Below are 18,745 nucleotides of genomic sequence, written 5' to 3' on the forward strand. Positions count from 1 at the left end.
TCATTTGTCACAGTGAGGCACCTATTGGCATCTAGAAGGTAGAAGCTAGGGGTGCTGCTAAATGTTATACATTATGCAGGCCAGCCCCGCAACAAAGAACTATCAGGTCCCAAACATCAGTATTATTGAGGTGAACCCCCAAAACCCTGGTGAAATGAAGCAGACTAGGCTGAGTCTGTGTTTTATTGTCTTTGCTACTCTTGTTCCTAGTTTTATAGCACAAAGGATGAAGAGACTTAGGGTATAGTGACTTTGAGAAGAATCTGCTGCTCTCTGTTTCATTTGACAACTGTAGTGAGCTCCTTCTTCTCCTGATGCTAATTGCTCTTTATTACTTAAAATGATGTCATTATCCTTTTAGACTGTACTATCAAGAGACTGGGCCAAGGGCAATGTTTATCAGCTCTCAGTCTCAGAGTGCACATTCTCCACTGGTTGGCACATTAGAATATTGAATTTGTGCTCCAATTTAAATCCAAGTATGTATACATATCTTTCTAATGTCTTGCTAAATAACATGCAGATACTTTTAATTTTACTTTCTGGCTAGAAGTATTATTTATTTATTTATCTATTTATTTATTTATTTATTTATTTATTACCATATCTATGATTGCTAATTTCATTTCTACTTAAGGAAACATTTCTTGTTTTGTTTCTAGTTTATGTGACTGGTTAACCCACCAACATTGTTTTAAGAATATGAGCGATATAAAATTACCTTCAGCCACTAATATATCGATGATCCTTTGGGGACCCTTTATTTGGCAGCTGCAGAATTTTGGGAGAGTTATTTGTATTTGGGGGGAAAAAGTGGTGTTTTTATTTGAAGAGAGTCACAACCATCTGTTTCCATTAATATGAATAGCTGTATATTTTTTTTAATTATTCATATGTGCATACAAGGCTTGGGTCATTTCTCCCCCCTGTCCCCACCCCCTCTCTTACAACCCACTCTGCCCCCTTCCTCTCCCCACTACCCCCTCAATACCCAGCAGAAATTATTTTGCCCTTATTTCTAATTTTGTTGTAGAGAGAGTATAAGCCATAATAGGAAGGAACAAGGGTTTTTGCTGGTTGAGATAAGGATAGCTATACAGGGAGTTGACTCACATTAATTTCCTGTGCGTGTGTGTTACCTTCTAGGTTAATTCTTTTTGATCTCACCTTTTCTCTAGTTCCTGGTCCCCTTTTCCTATTGGCCTCAGTTGCTTTTAAGGTATCTGCTTTAGTTTCTTGAATAGCTACATTTTTAAAAATTACCTGCGAGTAGGCCTGGTAGTTTAGGGGATTTCCTGTTTTTCCTTTGTCGGAACAGTTCCAACTGTTTTTGCAGTTTTAACTGCTCTTTATATTAAGACATTTATCAATCTGTAGGAATCACAGGCTGTGCAGATAGTAGATTTTATTTTTCTTTTGAGAATATTATAATAGTAGTAATTAAAAAACCATCTTCCCTCATCCTAAAAATACTTATGGGACTTAAGGGGAGGCCTTGCTTAGTTGCTTCTGTATCTTGTCCATAGAATCTGAGGAGGTGCTCCTTGTCAGGACCTGAGCTGATTTACCCTTGGAAAGCTTATGGGAAACCTAAGGTGTTGAGTGGATATACATCTCCTATGCTTTATATAAGGCCAAGTTGGTATCATGCACAAATGTTTTAAAAATTAGGAAATTACACTCTTCACTTTGTTTATACAACTTTGTACAAGAGGTAAATGGGACCATGAGTTTTGGGTATCAAAGAATGAGCATCACTCTATTTAATAAGATTGATTAAGGAAGTCTTAGATTAAAGAGTGAGACCCTGAGTTTTGGGTATTGAAGAATGAACCTCACTCCATTCAGTTAATAAGATTGGTTAAGGAAGTCTTAGATTAAAGAGTGAGTGAAATTGCTTTTAAAAATAGTCCAAACAGCTGGAGAAAATAGAAGTTATTGAAGAGTTTGTACACTTAGTTTAACTTAATCATTCTGCCTCTGATCTCAGAGAAGCAATTAAGTAATCTTTATTTGGTCATTTTTGTGGTGTTTTGAATGGACTTTTGGAAAGCAGTGGTTTAGTACTGAAATTGTTTAACTTATACCATTAAGAGATAAGAAAGTTAGTGGTTTTAAAATATGGGCTGTTGGGATTAGTTATGCTTTAGAGAGTGTAAATGAGCTTGTGAATCTAAGACAGAATTCAGGTCTTGGAAGTGATTCAAACAAAGTGTAGAACATTGAAAATGGGATGGATTAGCTGTAAGATATATAACACGATTTTTGTTCGATTCAGGTTGTTACTTTTTTTCTTTGAATATCAGGCAATCCTGTATCTTGATATTTTCATATTGTGTTAAAATAATTTTTATTTGTTGTGAAAGAGCAACTGCTACAGCTAACACCTAAGAATGAGAGCAACTGTAACATAAATTACTTTCTCAGCAAGTAAAATGCCAGAAGAGGGAGCCCAAGAACTGTTAAAACAACAACAATAACAAAAAACCAATTGTGTGGGGGGGTACCAAGAAAATGTTTTGTTATTCTCTTGTCCATTTATACAAAGACTGTATTGAGTACATACTTAGTGCAAAGTATTAAAAAATATCAAGAAATATACATTTACAAATCAGCAAATTGGGTTTGAATTGTGGTATAAGAATAATTGAAAATCACACACACACCTGCCACTACCTACACATCCTGTCTCATTTTTACAGTTGACTATAGAAGTAGCTCACAGATGCTCCCACCCCCACTATTTCTGGTTATTTCTATGGGCTTGGACTTACTCCATCTGAGAAGTCCCTCCTGACAGTTTTGCAAAAACAAAGCCTTAAAAGCTGCACTAGGCCTGCTTGTTGGGAAGGCAGACCAGCTGGTGGTAGCAGGCTCTTCGGCCGTCTGTTGTGTTGAGGACCAGTGGGAACACTAATTTGGAAGAAATGGTGCTGTGGCTGTACTGCTTCCCACCAGATGGCGATGTTCTTTATCTTTAGAAAGATGCTGCCAGGGTTGGTTTGGCTCTTATTTGCTTCTGGTTGGTTTGGCTCTTATTTGCTTCTGCTTGTAGCCCAGAAACCAGCATCTACCACTTTTTGGCATCAGGTTTAAGAGAATAAAACCCACTATTTCCACTATCTATGAAAATGGGCACTAGCCAATTGTTTTTCAGGAAGTCAGAAAACTCTTGGGCTTCTTCTGCTGATACTGGATTAACAGGTAGATTCATTAACAAGCATGATCTCTTCCCAGAAAGTTTCAGCATCCTGTAAACAATGAAGGGCTAGCCCCATAGTGTTAGCTGGCTTGGGTTGACTAATTTTAAAGACACTAGAAGGAGACCTGTGAAAAAGGAGATCTGTGCTTTGGGATGTGTTGGTAAATGAAAAATGTGCACATATCCATATATCCTTTGTAAGAATGAACAGTTCTTAGCTATTCAGGAGAACAGGGAGGCAAAGATAACCTGGGAAAGATGAAATTTTAATGAGTTTTGTCTCTTCTTGTTACCTTAGCCTATCTTTTCTTATACTTCAAGATCAGCTTCCCATCAGTATCCAGATTTAAACTGTGGTCTAGAACTTTGAATCATAAGTGAAGGATTAATCAAATTTTAGTTTTTAGACCTTAAAACTGTATCAATGTATGATAAAATGGAATTTTCATTTAGCTAGAAAAAATAGAGCAATAAGTCATCATGTATAACTTCTTAGTTGGCATGCGACTTTGTTTGGTTTATGGCTCAGATTACAGGGCTACCCAGAGGGTAGCCCATTGACAGTGAGTCTCCATTTCAAATGAAGAACTGGGTAACACAGCCAGGTAAGATAATACAAGCTGAGTTTTGACTAGTCTCTTCTTAGAAATAGTGTAATCTTAACTGGTTAAGAGTTTTGAAAAATGTTATGTCATGGTTATGTGGATGTAAATTTTTATGACTGTGTCAATGAGTGTGGAGTCTAGTGAGGAAAAGTTTGAGCAATGTGGTTTACATGTTGGCCACATAGCAAAACATACAGAGGGATGTGCTCAGGGCAGCACAATGAAAGGGGGCGAGGAAGCAGGGCTAAGGTAGCCTAGGGAAGTGAATAGCAGGAGGAAGAAAGCAGTAGGTGCAAGTGGGTCAGTATTGTGGACTAAGAGATGGGGAGCTCCTCAAGGGGAATCTGTGTTTGGGGTGAGATCCATTCACCCTATGAGCACAGGTTTGACTTTGATGAAAAAGGACCTCAGTGGGTTTAAGTGGAGTGTCATGATCAACTCTTTGTTTTATAGTGGTGGCCATGTAGAGAATAGATGCCAGGTGGCAAAAGGAGGGAGACCATGACTAATTAGCAGAGTATTAAAATGACCTAGACAAAAGATGATGTACCCCCAAAGCTATGAGTGTAAGGGAGAGGGTGCAGCAATTATTTCTTGGGTGTTCTTTAAAGGTTAAGACGAATTGTACTTTAGAAATGAACCAGGAGGGAACTCATCCTCCAGGAGAATATAGGTGATAAACATACTAGCTGAGATTATCCAAAAGGTCGGTACTTATCTATAGTTTTCTATTTTATGTCACATGTATATTGATTCTCCAAAAATACCAGTGGATCATTTTTGTACTTGTTCAGCAGTGTACGTGGAGATAATAAGCTACTAAATAAGTCATCAAGTAGCATTTTATTTTGTGCATTTATCTGTTAAAAGGAGTAACATAGTTGAAATTTCTGTGTTTTCTTTCATCTTCCATTTGTGTGTGTGTGTGTGTGTGTGTGTGTGTGTGTTTCACTTTGTACTCTCCTAACATGTAAATGGTCTGTGCATCCTCTGGATTGCTTTCTTTCCCTCCTGCCCCTGAAATTTCAGATGACTTAGAGCTCTCAGCAATTTTTCTGGCTTTCTTTCCTCTTGCCCTCTTCATTTTGATTGAAAAATAAAGGGCTGAGTACAACTTAAGATAAAAATGTAGAGACTAGTGGAGTGATTCAAGTGGTAGAGCCGCCTGCCTAGCAAGGTTGAAGCCCTGAGTTCAAAGCTCAGTACCACCCCTTACCCCCACCCCCAAAACAGATGAAAAAGTATTGTTGGTGTGGAGTGTTAGTGTTAACAAGTATAAGAAATTTGATGATATAAATGCAGGTTATCTTACTGTAAAATTTTTTTGTGAAGAAGCATCTGAAACTTAATTTTTAAATCAGGTGTTTTAATTTGTGAAATGTTTAAAAGTCTTGAAATATAACATTGCATGTTTTGTGTTAATGCTCACAGAAGTGGAGGAATGTCAACAATCAGAAAATGCACCTGCATTGGAATCTGATCATCTCGTGGTGGGACAGCATCAGGTCCTCCGAAGTAGCAGCACATCTGACATCACTGAGCCGCTGTGCTCAGATTCTTCTCAGGGTACATGGTGTCTTCAGTTATTGATTTATAAATTTTGGCTGGGCCTGGGGAAGGTTGCAGATGGTATTGCTTTCTACATTTATTCTAAATATATTTATTGAAGGGAATTTTCTGTTTCATTTGATTGCAAAGATATTATTTCTGTCTATGAAATAGCTTCACTAAGATATTATCTAAGAAAATACACACACACACACACACACACACACACACACACACACACACTCTTTTCAAGTTTGGCTTGAGGACTAGAAAGGAGTCCAGAATGTCTGGAATAGAAGGCTGCAGAGGATGTTCCTAGAAAAAGTTAGAAAGAGCAGTAAATCAGGTAGAAGCTAGAGATGTAGCATGAGGGGAAGTGAGGAACAGGCAGTGAGAAGAGTTGTAGAAGTTGAAAATTAGAATGGAAAGCTGAATAAACTTGTAAATAAGTTTATTAGCAGCTTAGTACTCAGGTTGAAAAAAACTTTTTTTGTTTGTTTGCTTGTTTGTTTTCTCACGAAATAGCCCGGGCTGCTCTCAAACTCTTGAGTTACTGGGATTATAGGTCTGTATCACTTCTGGCTGAAAATAGTAATTTCTAATAACATTTATCTATACAGTTTTTCTAGCAACTTTTAGCAAAAATAGGGTGTAGAAAGCAAAGCAAAGAGGCATATTCAACCCTCCAACAGTGAATAGTGTTTTTTATCTCAGAAAACCATATTTACAGTGTGTCTAATATCAATAAATGTGCTGTCATGAGTTAAGAAACAAACCTACCTTATTTATCAATGTTATCTCTTAATATAACATCATGCTAGTTATATCAGATAAGTCGGGATGTTTTCTTTTGCAGAAATCCTATTGAAATAAGAAAATACAGTAAAAAATAGTCTAAGAAAATGTATTATCTAAAAGATTTTCTAGTCTTTGAAAGGTTTTGTATTTTGCATATTGTATAATAATAATATAGGATTATTATCATTAAGCCTGTGGGTGTAACTCAGGGGTAGAACGCTTACGTGGTATGCATGACACCCTGAGTTTGATACCCACCCACAAGGAGGAAAGATACCTATTGGCAAGTTGCATGGAGTATTCTTACAGAGCTTTTAAATATTATTCCAGTTTTAACAAAGCTTCACTTAAGAGAGGAAGAATAAATTCAAGAGATCTTATTGTGCAACATGGTAGTATAACTAATAACAATGTGTTATATTCTTGAAAATTGCTAATAAAAGAGATTTTTAAATACTGTCATCACAAAAAAATGAATATAGAAGGTAGTGCATATGTTAACTAGGTCCATTTAGCTATCTCACAATGTATGCATACTTTAAAACACCATGTTATACATGATAAATATACACAATTTTTAAAACATCAAAAATAAAAACAAGTTAAGAATTATACTTCAAGATTTTCCTTGTTTTGGTAAATTATGTTTTTCTAGAAATTTGTTCAATCCCCCTTATACATTTTTTCAGATTTATTGACTATATTATTCATAAAATCACCTTGTTTAATGTTTGTAGGCTTTAAGTAATACTCTTTTTTTAATACTAAAACTAGTTCTGCTTTCTCTTGTCAGTCTTTATTTTTAAGTAACATAGAGGCACCTTACTGTTCTCTTCTTACTGGCAGTTCAGCAGCCAACCCAGCTTTTCTATGAGATACTGTCACCAGGGAGTATCTTGTGACATTTTTCTGAGCTAACATAATGTGCTAAGTGGACTATTGGTCATATGCACAATATTCAGCCTGCTCTAGTCCAAACCCTTTGTGGGCCAGAGATCAGGTTGGTAAGTGAACTGGACCCATAGTCTCTCAGTTTTTCAGACCCATAACTCCTTCTATTACATATTTTAGGTTATCTGTATTTAATGGTTACCTAAATATAAAAATTGTTCTCCTGTCTTACCTTCTGAAACATTCTTTTCTCAATTTTTCCCCCAAACCTCAAGGTCAAAAGGTAGAAAATGCACAGAAGTTGAGTTCTTCAGAACCCAGACCTACTCAAGAGAATAAAGGATATATGAAGAGAGAACATGAAGGAATAACAGTAAGCTTTAAAAAAAATATCAGTTTGACATTAAAAATAAATGTATAAATTATTGTACAATAAATGAACTTTTTGGTGGCAGTGATACTTATTTTTTTCCATTTAGTTGTATTATAGGTTCAACTGACCTTAAAGTCATTTAAGTCTTGCTTGCTTTCCATGTAAAATTATTGTCATACTACAAAAATAAGGGGAAAAAAATCAACATAAAATGGAACTTATTGCCTGGTCTATATGTGGCATTGTATAGTTTTAAGCAACTATACTTGCCTGTAAAAGTAGCATTTCAGGTTTCTTATTCCTGGCATTGTAGGTAGTAGCCTTACCTAACATAAGTTAATAAATAAGTGAATGTGCACACAGATTTGTTATGATTTCTTTTATTTAAAAAAGCATTTACTTAAACAAATATAAAGTATAAAGAAGGGAATTAAAACAAAGCCTGTAACTTACTCATGCAGGTAATCCCTATGTATTTTTTTAAAATATAGAATATATATATAGAACCTTAAATATCTTAGATAATTACAAAATAAAAAGGGAAGGCCTATTCATATTCCTCCTTGTTTGAATGATGAGCAATGTTAAATTCTTGTTTGTGTTTACAAAGGACATATACCAGCGTACATATATATATTTTTTTCTGTTCTTCAATAATGAAGTAAATAACCACAAACCCATTAACCAGCTTAAGAACCAGAATTCCATTGTTTTATTGTTGTTTTGGTCTCTAAGTTCCTTTCTTGTCCTCTCCTCTGGCTGCCTCCCCTCAGAATATAGCATGACCTTGGCTGTATGTGTATCAGCCCCTTGTTTTGCTCTATAGTTTTGTTATGAGTGTTTCTCCAAAACAATATGTTCTTTAGCTTTTCCTTATTTTTGAACTTTTATAAAAGGCATTAAATAGTAGTATTATTGGTTTGTTCAGTTAGGTATTTCTAAGATTTGTCTACAATTGTGTCATGTAGCAGTAATTCATCCTTTTCTATAATGTATGCCACTGTGACTATACTACCATTTATTTTTCCATTCTTTAGCTGATGGGCATTTAGTTTGTTTTCAACTTTTGTTTTTATGAAAATCTCTGCTATGTACATTTGTGCACTTATCTCAAGACCTATATGTTTAAAGTTTTCTCTATGATGACGGTCTAGGAATGTAATTAATGAATTTTCACAATAAAATAATATTCTTCTTTACAAGATAATACCTATTTTCCAAGACCGTTATACCACTTACATTTCTGCCAGCAATGTGTAGAGTTCCTATTCATCCATATCACATATTTGCCAACACTTTTTACAGTCAGATTTTTAAATTTTTGTGGATCAAGGGGGTAAAAATATTTGCATCTCCCAGATTGCTAATAAGGTTTATAATCTTTCCAGATTGGCTATTTATGTTTCATTTGTGCAATGCCTATGGATGCCTTTTTGTTATTTACCTATTGATTTGTCTTTTTCTCTTTTAATTCTACTAATTCTTTGTATAGTCTGAACTGATTCTATTTTGGTTATGTTTGTAACAAATATTTTCTTTAATGAGTGACTATTTTCACTCTATAATATCTTTTGGTGAACAGAAGTCCTTCATTTTGATATTATCTATTAACATATTTATGGTTAAGGGTTTTATGGAATTTTTAAAAATCTCAGCTACACAGTGATTAAGATATTATACTTATTCTATAAATGTTTCAGTTTTGCTCTGAACATTTGTGTCTTTCATCTACCTGGAATTGAATCTTGTTTATGAAGAAATACAGGAATACAATTTCATTTTCTCCCTCGTAGGTAACTGTTTATCCCATATTTCATTTATTGAGCACATTTTTCCTTTATTGATCTGAAATGCTGCCTATCTCTCATATATGCTAGTTCCTGGATGTACATAAACCTTCATTTTGGTGCTTCTTATCTTGATTCAGTGTGTATTTTATTTCTGGACAGTATCACAGCATTTTTTTCTTTTCTTGGTGGTACTGGGGTTTGAACTCAGGGCCTCATGCTTGGTAGACAGATACTTGCCACTTGAGTCAGGCCCTGGCCTTTTTTTTACTTTTAGTTATTTTTCAAATAGAGTCTCACTTTTGCTCAGGGCTGGCTACCTACCATGATCCTCCTGCCTCTGCCTTCCACATAGCTTGGAGGCAGGCCTGTACCACCATGCCTGGCTTTTTCTTTGAGATAGATAACTTTTTGTCCAGGCTGGCCTTGAACTGCAGTTCTCCTATCTCTGCCTCCCAAGTAGCTGGAACTATAGGCATAGCCATGGCATCTGACCGTACCACAGTTGGTGTCTTAATTACTGTAGTTCCCAGTTCTTTCTTCTCCATTTCTGAGGAAGCTCATGTTTTCACTCCTTGTCTTTCATTTTTTATATTGAGGTGTTTTCTGTCCATCCTATCTAGTCATTGTTTCTTTTTCCTTATCCTTCAGTTTTATTATAGTATATTTAGATACAGGTTTCTTTTGGTTTATACATTTGTCCCTTTGGGAATATGCTTTGTTCCATGCATCTATGGATGCTTGTCTTCTGACACTTTGGATAATTCTTGGTAACAGTTTTTTTCAACTATTGCCACTTTTTTTTTCTTCTGGAGTTCTGGATAAAAATAAGAGACTTTCTCATTCCGTCTTCCATGTCTCTTAAGCTTCCTTTCATATTACTCATTCTCCTTGACCCTTGGGTGCATTCTAGATTGTTTTATCAACTCTGTTTCTCAGTTTAATAAGACTCTCTTAATAAGTCTACTAAGTAATGCCTCCATTGAGTTTTTATTTTTAGCTTGATAGCATACTTTTTGTTTTAATGTTGAAATTTATTCTTTTCAAGTATATCTTGTAATTTCTAATAATTTTATTGCTTGCCTGTTTTTATGATTCTCATCTTTTATTTCTTTAAAATGTTTACAAATTGTGATCCTAAATTCTTTATCAGATTAGCTGAAACCCTTCAGGGATCTAAATCTGATGTTCGTTGTTTCTGAGACCCTTATGCCTGGTGATTAATTTCCTTTGGTGATTGGTAGTCTTGGTCACTTCCTAGCTGGCTGGTCTTAATCTGTGGAAAGCCTGGATGTCTAAGATGATAATGGTTCACCAGGAATCTCACTCATTTGACTCTTTATTCCAGGAGTCATAGGTTGCTACTTTAACCTGGATCTCAGTCCTCTTGCCACTGGCAGTGGATATTAGATTTGCCCTTATGATAGCCCCATTAGACTTCCCTGGTTTCTGTTCACTTTTGAGGGGGGAGTGTTTGATCTCATGGAGATTTACTTCCTGTGAGCCCAAATTGCAACCAAAGTTTTTATAGAGAATCTAGATCTATAGTTGGAGGTTGTTTTGTCTCTCACACAGTCAGAAGCAAAAGAGCTTGCTTTGGAATTAAGAAAATATCCTGGGTTTATTTCTGTCTAGTACATGAGATATGTATGATTTTTCTTTAAGGCTGTGTGATAGGTTTTTCATATACTGTTAATCTTCTAACTGTTTTATTCATGGCCTGTTCTTTTTTAGCTTAGTGACTGTTTTGAGTTTTAATTACATACTTGGTCCCCTCGTTTTCATTTGTTTGTTTAAAAAGGGATATTCATTTATAAGGGACGTTTATCGCTTTAATTGGCTTATTGAATCTAGTTTGCTTTTATTTTTAATATACTCTACAGTAGAGGACCTTAAATTTATATCTTCATTCTTTGCTTTATTCTCTATCTTACCATTCCTGGATTTTTGTTTCCCACTTACAGAATATTCAGTTTAAAGATTAAACATTTTAATGTCAGAAACTTTGTCAGGTTTGTTCCTTTCTTTCTCCCACTTGTCACTATCATTCTCATTGTCCCTAGATTTATACTCTTTTGTGATTTGATATTCTTCCATGCCCATATACACCCGATTATAAGCTCTACCCTCCCATTCTGCAATATTTCTGTTTTCTTCTTTTCCACCATCAGAAACTTTATCCCCATTCCTCAATCACCATAACAGTTACATAGCAATTTTCTTCTTCTCTGTAATCTTTCACACAGGTAACTACTAACCAGACTTATCTTTCTCATTATAATTTTAACCACAACTAGCTATTTGTTGTCTGGAACATATGGTTTCTCATTTCGTCAATATTAGGTCAGAAGTCCCAAACCTTATGTTGAAGGCTCCATAACAGCTGCCTCTTTTAGAAATCTGTATTTCTTCTTACCTTTTTCCTTCTTCACCTGGCTGTCCTGCATGACCTGCTATAATCAGCTTCTTTTCCTGCACATAGAACTTGCTGATTACCACTCCGTGCTTCCTGCCTTGAGTCCCCTTCTGCCTTCCCTCTACCACTTCATGTCTATTGCCTTCTTGAACAGCTCTCCTGTAACTGTCAGCTGATTAAGGTAAAACTTTATTTATATGCCTTTCAGAGAGAGTTTATTTGCATTTTTTGCTTATATACGTTGTAATTATTTTGTGTAATTTGTGTATGTTTTGTCCCTCCAAGTGGTAGAACCTCCTGATTGTTTAATTGTGTGTATTCAACATAAGGTCCAGAGTTCACCAGTGCTCAGGAACATCTGCAGCACATTTACGTAGGAAGATACTGATGGACCTTTTGAAGTTTGGGTGGAGTTTATACTTTCCCTGTCTACACATGCACCATTCATGGGGAACTTAGGCCTTCTGGAGAAAAGTGTTCACTGTATATATGTTCTTGACTATGGAACAAACAGAACTTTAAAATAAATTACTTCCATATAATTTGACATCCCTTCTTAGTAGATCCATTTAATTGGATATCAGTTGACAAAGTAGAGAATATAAATTAAAGTTTCAGATCTTGACTAATATGTAATTCAATTATAATAATTTCTGAACACATCCTTCAAATGGAAAATATTATTCAATGTTTTGTTACTATTTTTATTGTTTCTTTTTCTTTAAAAATGTGGACTAGGGCTGGCGGCTTTGTTCAAGTAGTAGAGTACCTGCCTAGCTAGTACAAGGCACTACGTTCAAAACCCCAGTACCACCAAAAAAAAATGTGGAGTAGCAACTTAACAGTGTTATAAAAATTTTAACTTTCTTGTAATAAACAGTATTTCTTTTTGTCTGAAGATCTTAGTTCGGAGAAGCAGCAGCCCTGCTGAGCTGGATTTGAAGGATGATTTGCACCAGACACAAGGAAAATGGAGGGAGAGACAGAAGAGTAAGTTCTAGGAAATATGGTCTGTGTATATATAACTTCATAGTTACTGTATTTTGTTTTCTTTTTACTTTCTAACTTGCATGATTATCTTATGAAATGGAAAGATGTGGTTGTGAAATAGAATATTTTCCTTCCTGGAACCCAGGGATTGCTACAACGTTAATCAGTGAATAAAACAGTTCTTATATCTGAGAGACCTATCTGTCTTTCCCCGGGCTTCTCATCAGGTGAGAGGCAAAGGGCTGAGGGCTTAAGCAAACAAACTGACATAGAAGGAAAAATTGTCTTCTCCAGAAGGTTAACTTCCCATAGGCTAGAGACACCGAGTTTCAGAAGTACATTGAAGTCAATGACATAAGTATTTTAAAATAAAATTTGGAATCCTGAGACAGGTTTGCTTTCCTGAAGTCAGATGCCAGGCTACCTCCTTCTCCGGGTAGCATGGTAAGCAACTCCTGCACATCCAGGGTAGCCATTGATGAGATGCAGAGGAGCTCTTCTCATGGTCCACCTATCCTCTGTTGGCTTTGAATTCTGTGGAAGATGAAGTTTAAACAGATTGGTAATCTGGTTACTGAGACAACTTTCATTTCTTTACAAATGAATAGAGGACAGCAGATTAGATACACCAAGACTGGAGGACTATCAGCAGTAGATACCAAGAGCAGCTGGAATGGTGAGCAGACAGAAACAGCAGACACATAAAATCATTATGGCAGGAGACTTAACGCAGCAGAATTGTCTAGGTTTGTTTTTTTGTCAGTGTAAGTAAATCCTAATAGCTCAGCATAATTATATTATGACAAATTAAGACATCTTCTGTTTAAAGGAAAGAATTTCTATTGTGGAAAATCTGTTGTAGTGAAACACCTCATCTCCAGATGACACTTGATGATTCTCCCTGGGTTTAAGTCTAAAAAAATCAGGCTTGATACTTTCAAGCCTGATCTTTTGACTCTTGCAGCAGCAGAATAAACTTGTACCATGGTGGAATCAATTAATTATCACCATCTTCCTCAATCCATCCTCATTTTGTAGGTTAATAAGTAGAAAACTTTAGGACTTGGTATAATCTTTGAGGTATATGGGATAACTAAGTGAAGATGCTTTGAACAAAATGCCACTTGAGTGGTATATAGTGGAGCTCATATTAATGCCTTGTATTTGGAAGATTTATTTTGTTGAGCAGTAGTCCACAGGGATACTCCTGGAATCCCAGCCAGTTCTTCCCAGGCCCCTGAGCAATTCCTGCTGTGCCAGATGTTTAGTGTCTTGAAGATAGGTAATTTTGAACATTATGATCTCCAGCTAGTTATTGTCTCAAAATTTTGTTCTTGGTTTGTGCAGGTGAGAGTACCAGCAGTGACCCAGCTTTGGGTTGTAATAATGAGGCTGAGCTCTCCATGAGCCCATGGCAAACCTGTGAGGAGGACCCAGAACTCAACACTCCCACAGATGTTGTGGCTGACTCTGATGCCCGCCATTGGTTACAACTGAGTCCCACTGATGTTTCAAACTTAACAGGTACCTGTGTGTTTGAAAAGAGACATCACTGCAAACAATTTCCCAGAGTTTTCTAGTTGCAAGAACTCTAGGGATCCCTTAGCACATGGTGATGGGGGTGCCACCTTCATCAAATTGTTCATGATCAGACATGAATTCTTAGAGTCCTCTGTGAAACACTGGCCAGGTATGGGGAGGAAGCTTGCCATGCTGATGACCATTGTCCACTACAGGAGGAAGTGGTGGTGTTCATGCCAAGACTTTTCCATCCCTCATAAGATTTACTCTAGAGAAAGAGAAGAATTATTTTTCCGACATACTTGTCTCATAAATTCAGGATAAGTCAAGGAGTTTGGATAGCTTACTGATTGATATCTAAAAATTTTTATTGTAAGGTATTTGATATTATATGACATAAATTGTGAGATCTATCTATCAATCATCTATCTATCTATCTATGGATTATGGACCACAGTAATAAAATGAACACCATTGACCTACTATGCAACTTAAGAACCAGAATAAAACCCAGACCAATGAGGTTCCCAAAGGCCCTTTTCAAGCCCTTTACCTTCTCCCAGCATCCTGAGACCCTAGCCCAAATTTGGTTTTATAATAGTCTTATTGATTGCTTTTTACTATACATGTCTTTGTCCTCAAACAACATGTCATTTAGTTTTGTCCTCAAACAACATGTCATTTAGTTTTGTTTCTAAACTAAAAAAATACCCTATTTTATTTTGTGCAACCTTTTTCTTCAGTATTGTGTTTCTAAGATTTCTGCATTGACTACAGTAAACTTTCTGAGTTTACATGCAGGTTCTGCCAAGGAATTACTGAGTAACCTTGAGCTACTTGCCCAATTCTGTCCTTCAATTTCTTTATAAAAATGATAATACTTCCTACCTCATAGGGTTTCTGTAGGAATAAATGGTTGAATACATAAGTTTGGTGTGCAAGACAGTGGGATCACTCTGCAGTTTTAATTGTTTACATATGCATGTGCTCAAACACATAAACACACTGTATGACCCTGAGTAAGTGAGCCTCACAAAGGCTTAGCTTCCTCACTCATATGACAGTGCTGATGACAATGACGACACCAAGGGAGAATTGGATTTTTGTTTTGCTTTGCTTTGATAAGTATTAACATTGCTGAGTACTTTGAAGAATTCAATGTGTGAAGTTTTGTCTAGCCCCAAGACCCTCCTGCTCTGTCACATTCATACTTAGATAACTTGTATATAAAAACAAAAGCAATAATAAATTGAAAAGCACAGTAAGTAAAAAGTGTTTTTAAAATACTACATCAGCTGGGCATGATGGTGCTTGCCTGTAATTCTAGTTATTTGAGTCAGAGGTGGGAGGATCTCAAGTTTGAAGCCAACCCAGGCAAATGCAGGGAGACCCTCAAAGAACAAAAGGGCTAGGGACATAGTTCAAATAGTAGAGGACAAAGTGCAAGACACTGGGTTTACTCCCTCAAAGGTAAAAATCACTCATTATAAATAAAGCCTAAAATTTTATCTTAAGTAAATTTGTTCAACCAAGCAAACTTTAGTTTTCACAATGATTAAAGTCTCTGGTTTGGAAATTTTTGATGGGATAATATTAAATGTGTAAAATGGCATTGGATAAAATTCTTTATAGAATAGGTAATGTTTCTGACTAATAATACTATAAACTTATATGGGATTTAATAATTCACAAGGAGCTTTGATATTGTTTGGTAAACAGGACAAGTCTCATCATTTTTGTTTTAGAGATGGGAAAACTGCGACCCAGAGAAATCATGTTATCACTAGAGCATAGATTCCAGAGTTAGAACTAATTTCCAGTGTTTTGACTCCAAATGCAATGCTGTGTCTACTCTTTTCCACTATGTTGTGGTTAACATTACAACTGGAAAGTCTTTTTTAAAGTACTTGAGAATTATTACTACATTTATGAGATAAATAACTTGTTTATGTTTAATATATACAGATTATCATCATCATGGTACTATAGATCCAACATTGAATCTTCAGCAAGTGTGATATAGTTAAACATGAACAGGTTTAATTATTTTTATTGAAAGGAAAGAAAATTGGATGATTACTTCTTTTGTCTGACTTTGGGAAAGATTAAGTTTGATCCCATTTCAGAGTATTCATTGGATAGCTCAATTTAATTAATTTGTGTGAGGTAATTCTGTATGATACACTCTATGTTGTGATTAATTTCTCCAAATACTTAGTTCTTCTTTGAAATACTAATATGGAAAATCAGTACACTCAGTTCAATAGTTCATCTTGTCATCTGTGAAAAGGACAAACTGTAATATGATAAGGTTTAAGGATTATCACAGTTCTGAATTTAACTTTCTGTTCTTAAGAGAACAATTTCTTCATAAATGAACAAAATAAATTCATGTTAGCTTGATTTTTAGGACATACAAAAAAAGCAATCAAACAATTTGAGTAGGGCTGGAGATATAGCTCATTGATAGAGAGTATTTGCCTAGTAGGCCCTGTGTTTAATATCATGTACCCAAAAAGCAATGTAGTTCTATTTCTCATTGAATTACCCTACTGATTATCAAATGCTTAGAGTAAAGTTGTTTTTAAAATCTTAAATTCCTTTCTTCTCTGGCCAGCTAACAGTCTTTTATATTTGTTTGCTTATTTAAATCATTTCATGTTTGCTGAAAATAATAGCCAACTTTATTTTGCATTGTTTATACTGCATTGTTTTAAAATGTACATGGGATTTGTTTTAATTAGATATGTTAACACATGCAGATACAACATGAAGGAAAATGTTTATACTTATAGGTCTCTGGAAAGAGGGGCCACATAGGGAATCTCCAGGGTTAGTCAAGAGGCAGAGGGAACAAAACATGGGCAACAATTTTTATTGTCATTTCCACAGGAAAAGCAAGGAGAGGCAGGGTCAATAGATTTAGGATTGCTAGTGTGAATAATTTCAGTGGGCTCTGGAGCAAAGGGTTGTGTGTAATTGCCTGGGACCTGGTCTTGGGGTAATTCAGGGCAGGATAGGATTGACTTGAACTAGATAAAGGTGGATGTGCAGAGTATGAGCTTTGGATTGGTTCATTTACATATGAAAAGCATGCTCCCTGGTGAGGTGTTTGCTGTCTCTAGGAATTAGCTAAACCTGGAAGGGATATTCGCTCTCTGATTAGCAAGGACCCACACAGATGCCAGAGCATTAAGAGTACAGAAAATATGGAAATGTAGTTAATAAACACATAAAGTTAGTTCTGTTGAGGCAGTAATTTTGCAAGAGGGGATATTTATGACCTTATAGCTACAATCAATATTGTTTCTGAGCTCATCCCTTATTTAACAGATAGACTTATGATCTAGAAATAGTGATTTAGATGCTTTGAGAAATAAAAAGATGAATGAGTCATAGTCAGTATTGTCATAAGAACTTACAAAGAAGATGAGAGACATGTATGCTTATACTCAGGAAAAATGTAATAAATGCTGTGAAGTTTACTGACAGAAAGTTAAAATCATAGGCTGATAGGGTGGGATATAAAGTACAGAAATGAATCCACACAGTAATGGTTGTGATATGTGATAGGTAGCTTTCCAGATGTGGGAAGGAAAGAATGTACTACTTAACAAATCCTTGAGAGACAAGTATTTAGCCATGTGGGAGAAAAAAATGAAATAGAATCACTACCTCACACCATGCTTGATCAATCCCAGAAGGAAAAATTATTAAATATGAAAAATAAACTTTAAAAACTCTTCTTTTTAAAAATTGTCTATGATCTTAGATAGGGAGGATTTCTCATATGAGAAGCAAAAACAAACAAAAAGCTAACTACAAAAAAAAGTATCAATAAGTTGACCTTGGCAAAATGAAAACTTTTTAAATGAGCAAAAGTTGAAATATTCCATGGCTTATTAGGCACTTAACAAGTAAAAACCAGCTTTAATAAACTCTTTCATTCCCAAGTTACTGTTAGCTCAGTGGTAAGTTTTAAGATAAGGTTTGTTAAGAAATGTTACTCAACATGTTGGTTTAGTGGAAGAGTCCAGGGTCTTCACCTAATAAAATCTAACCTGGGGTGGGGGCTTACTGTCTGTGTTCACAGCTGAATCTTGGCTCCTAGGACAATGCATAGCAGGAGAGAAGCTTTCAGTAAATAACTTAAATCAATGAGCAAATATGCTTTAAGCTATAAGTTACTATTTAGCTAAAAATAGCAATTACATTCTGATCTTTTAAAAATTGTACATATGTAAGGCAGTTTCACAAATCTCTTTTATTTAGCGTATTTATCACAGCCCTTGCATCCAAATTTTGCTTATAGAAATCCTTTTGCTTTTAATTATAGTTCTGCATGTGAATTACATCCTATTATCCTCTACTAAAATTGTTTCTTTAGGAACCGTTCATCAACATTCTGTGTTATCACACACATTTTGGTATTTTTACCATGTCTTGATCTGTTTTGATATCATGAAAGATTATTGAGAAAAATAACAGTGATAGCTACAGTAGCATTGGTAGTACATCTTTTAAAATCTTTAAAGTCAACAGTGCATGTCCTTGGACAGCAGAGGAGGAAAGGAATGAGTGTGAGGTTGAAGTGGTGAGCAGCTGAATGCCAAC

The 18,745-nt window shown here is 35.6% G+C and overlaps 1 protein-coding gene across 11 annotated transcripts in view; it reads left to right on the forward strand.

The window, feature by feature from the left end:
• The window catches only part of Ralgapa2 (Ral GTPase activating protein catalytic subunit alpha 2), a 308,776-nt gene that overhangs the window by 108,324 nt on the left and 181,707 nt on the right, over window positions 1-18,745 (forward strand). For all 11 annotated transcript variants that reach the window (XR_012448144.1, XM_074074234.1, XM_074074231.1 and 8 more), the window contains 4 exons: window positions 5,239-5,373; window positions 7,320-7,417; window positions 12,520-12,610; window positions 13,958-14,134. Coding sequence is in view for 10 of the 11 variants with exons in the window: in XM_074074234.1 (XP_073930335.1) it covers window positions 5,239-5,373; window positions 7,320-7,417; window positions 12,520-12,610; window positions 13,958-14,134 (501 nt within the window). In the remaining variant the exon portion in view is untranslated. The remainder of the gene's footprint in view (window positions 1-5,238; window positions 5,374-7,319; window positions 7,418-12,519; window positions 12,611-13,957; window positions 14,135-18,745) is intronic.

This window comes from Castor canadensis, chromosome 5 (genome assembly GCF_047511655.1).
Source record: "Castor canadensis chromosome 5, mCasCan1.hap1v2, whole genome shotgun sequence".
In the NCBI taxonomy this organism is placed as follows: Eukaryota; Metazoa; Chordata; class Mammalia; order Rodentia; family Castoridae; genus Castor; species Castor canadensis.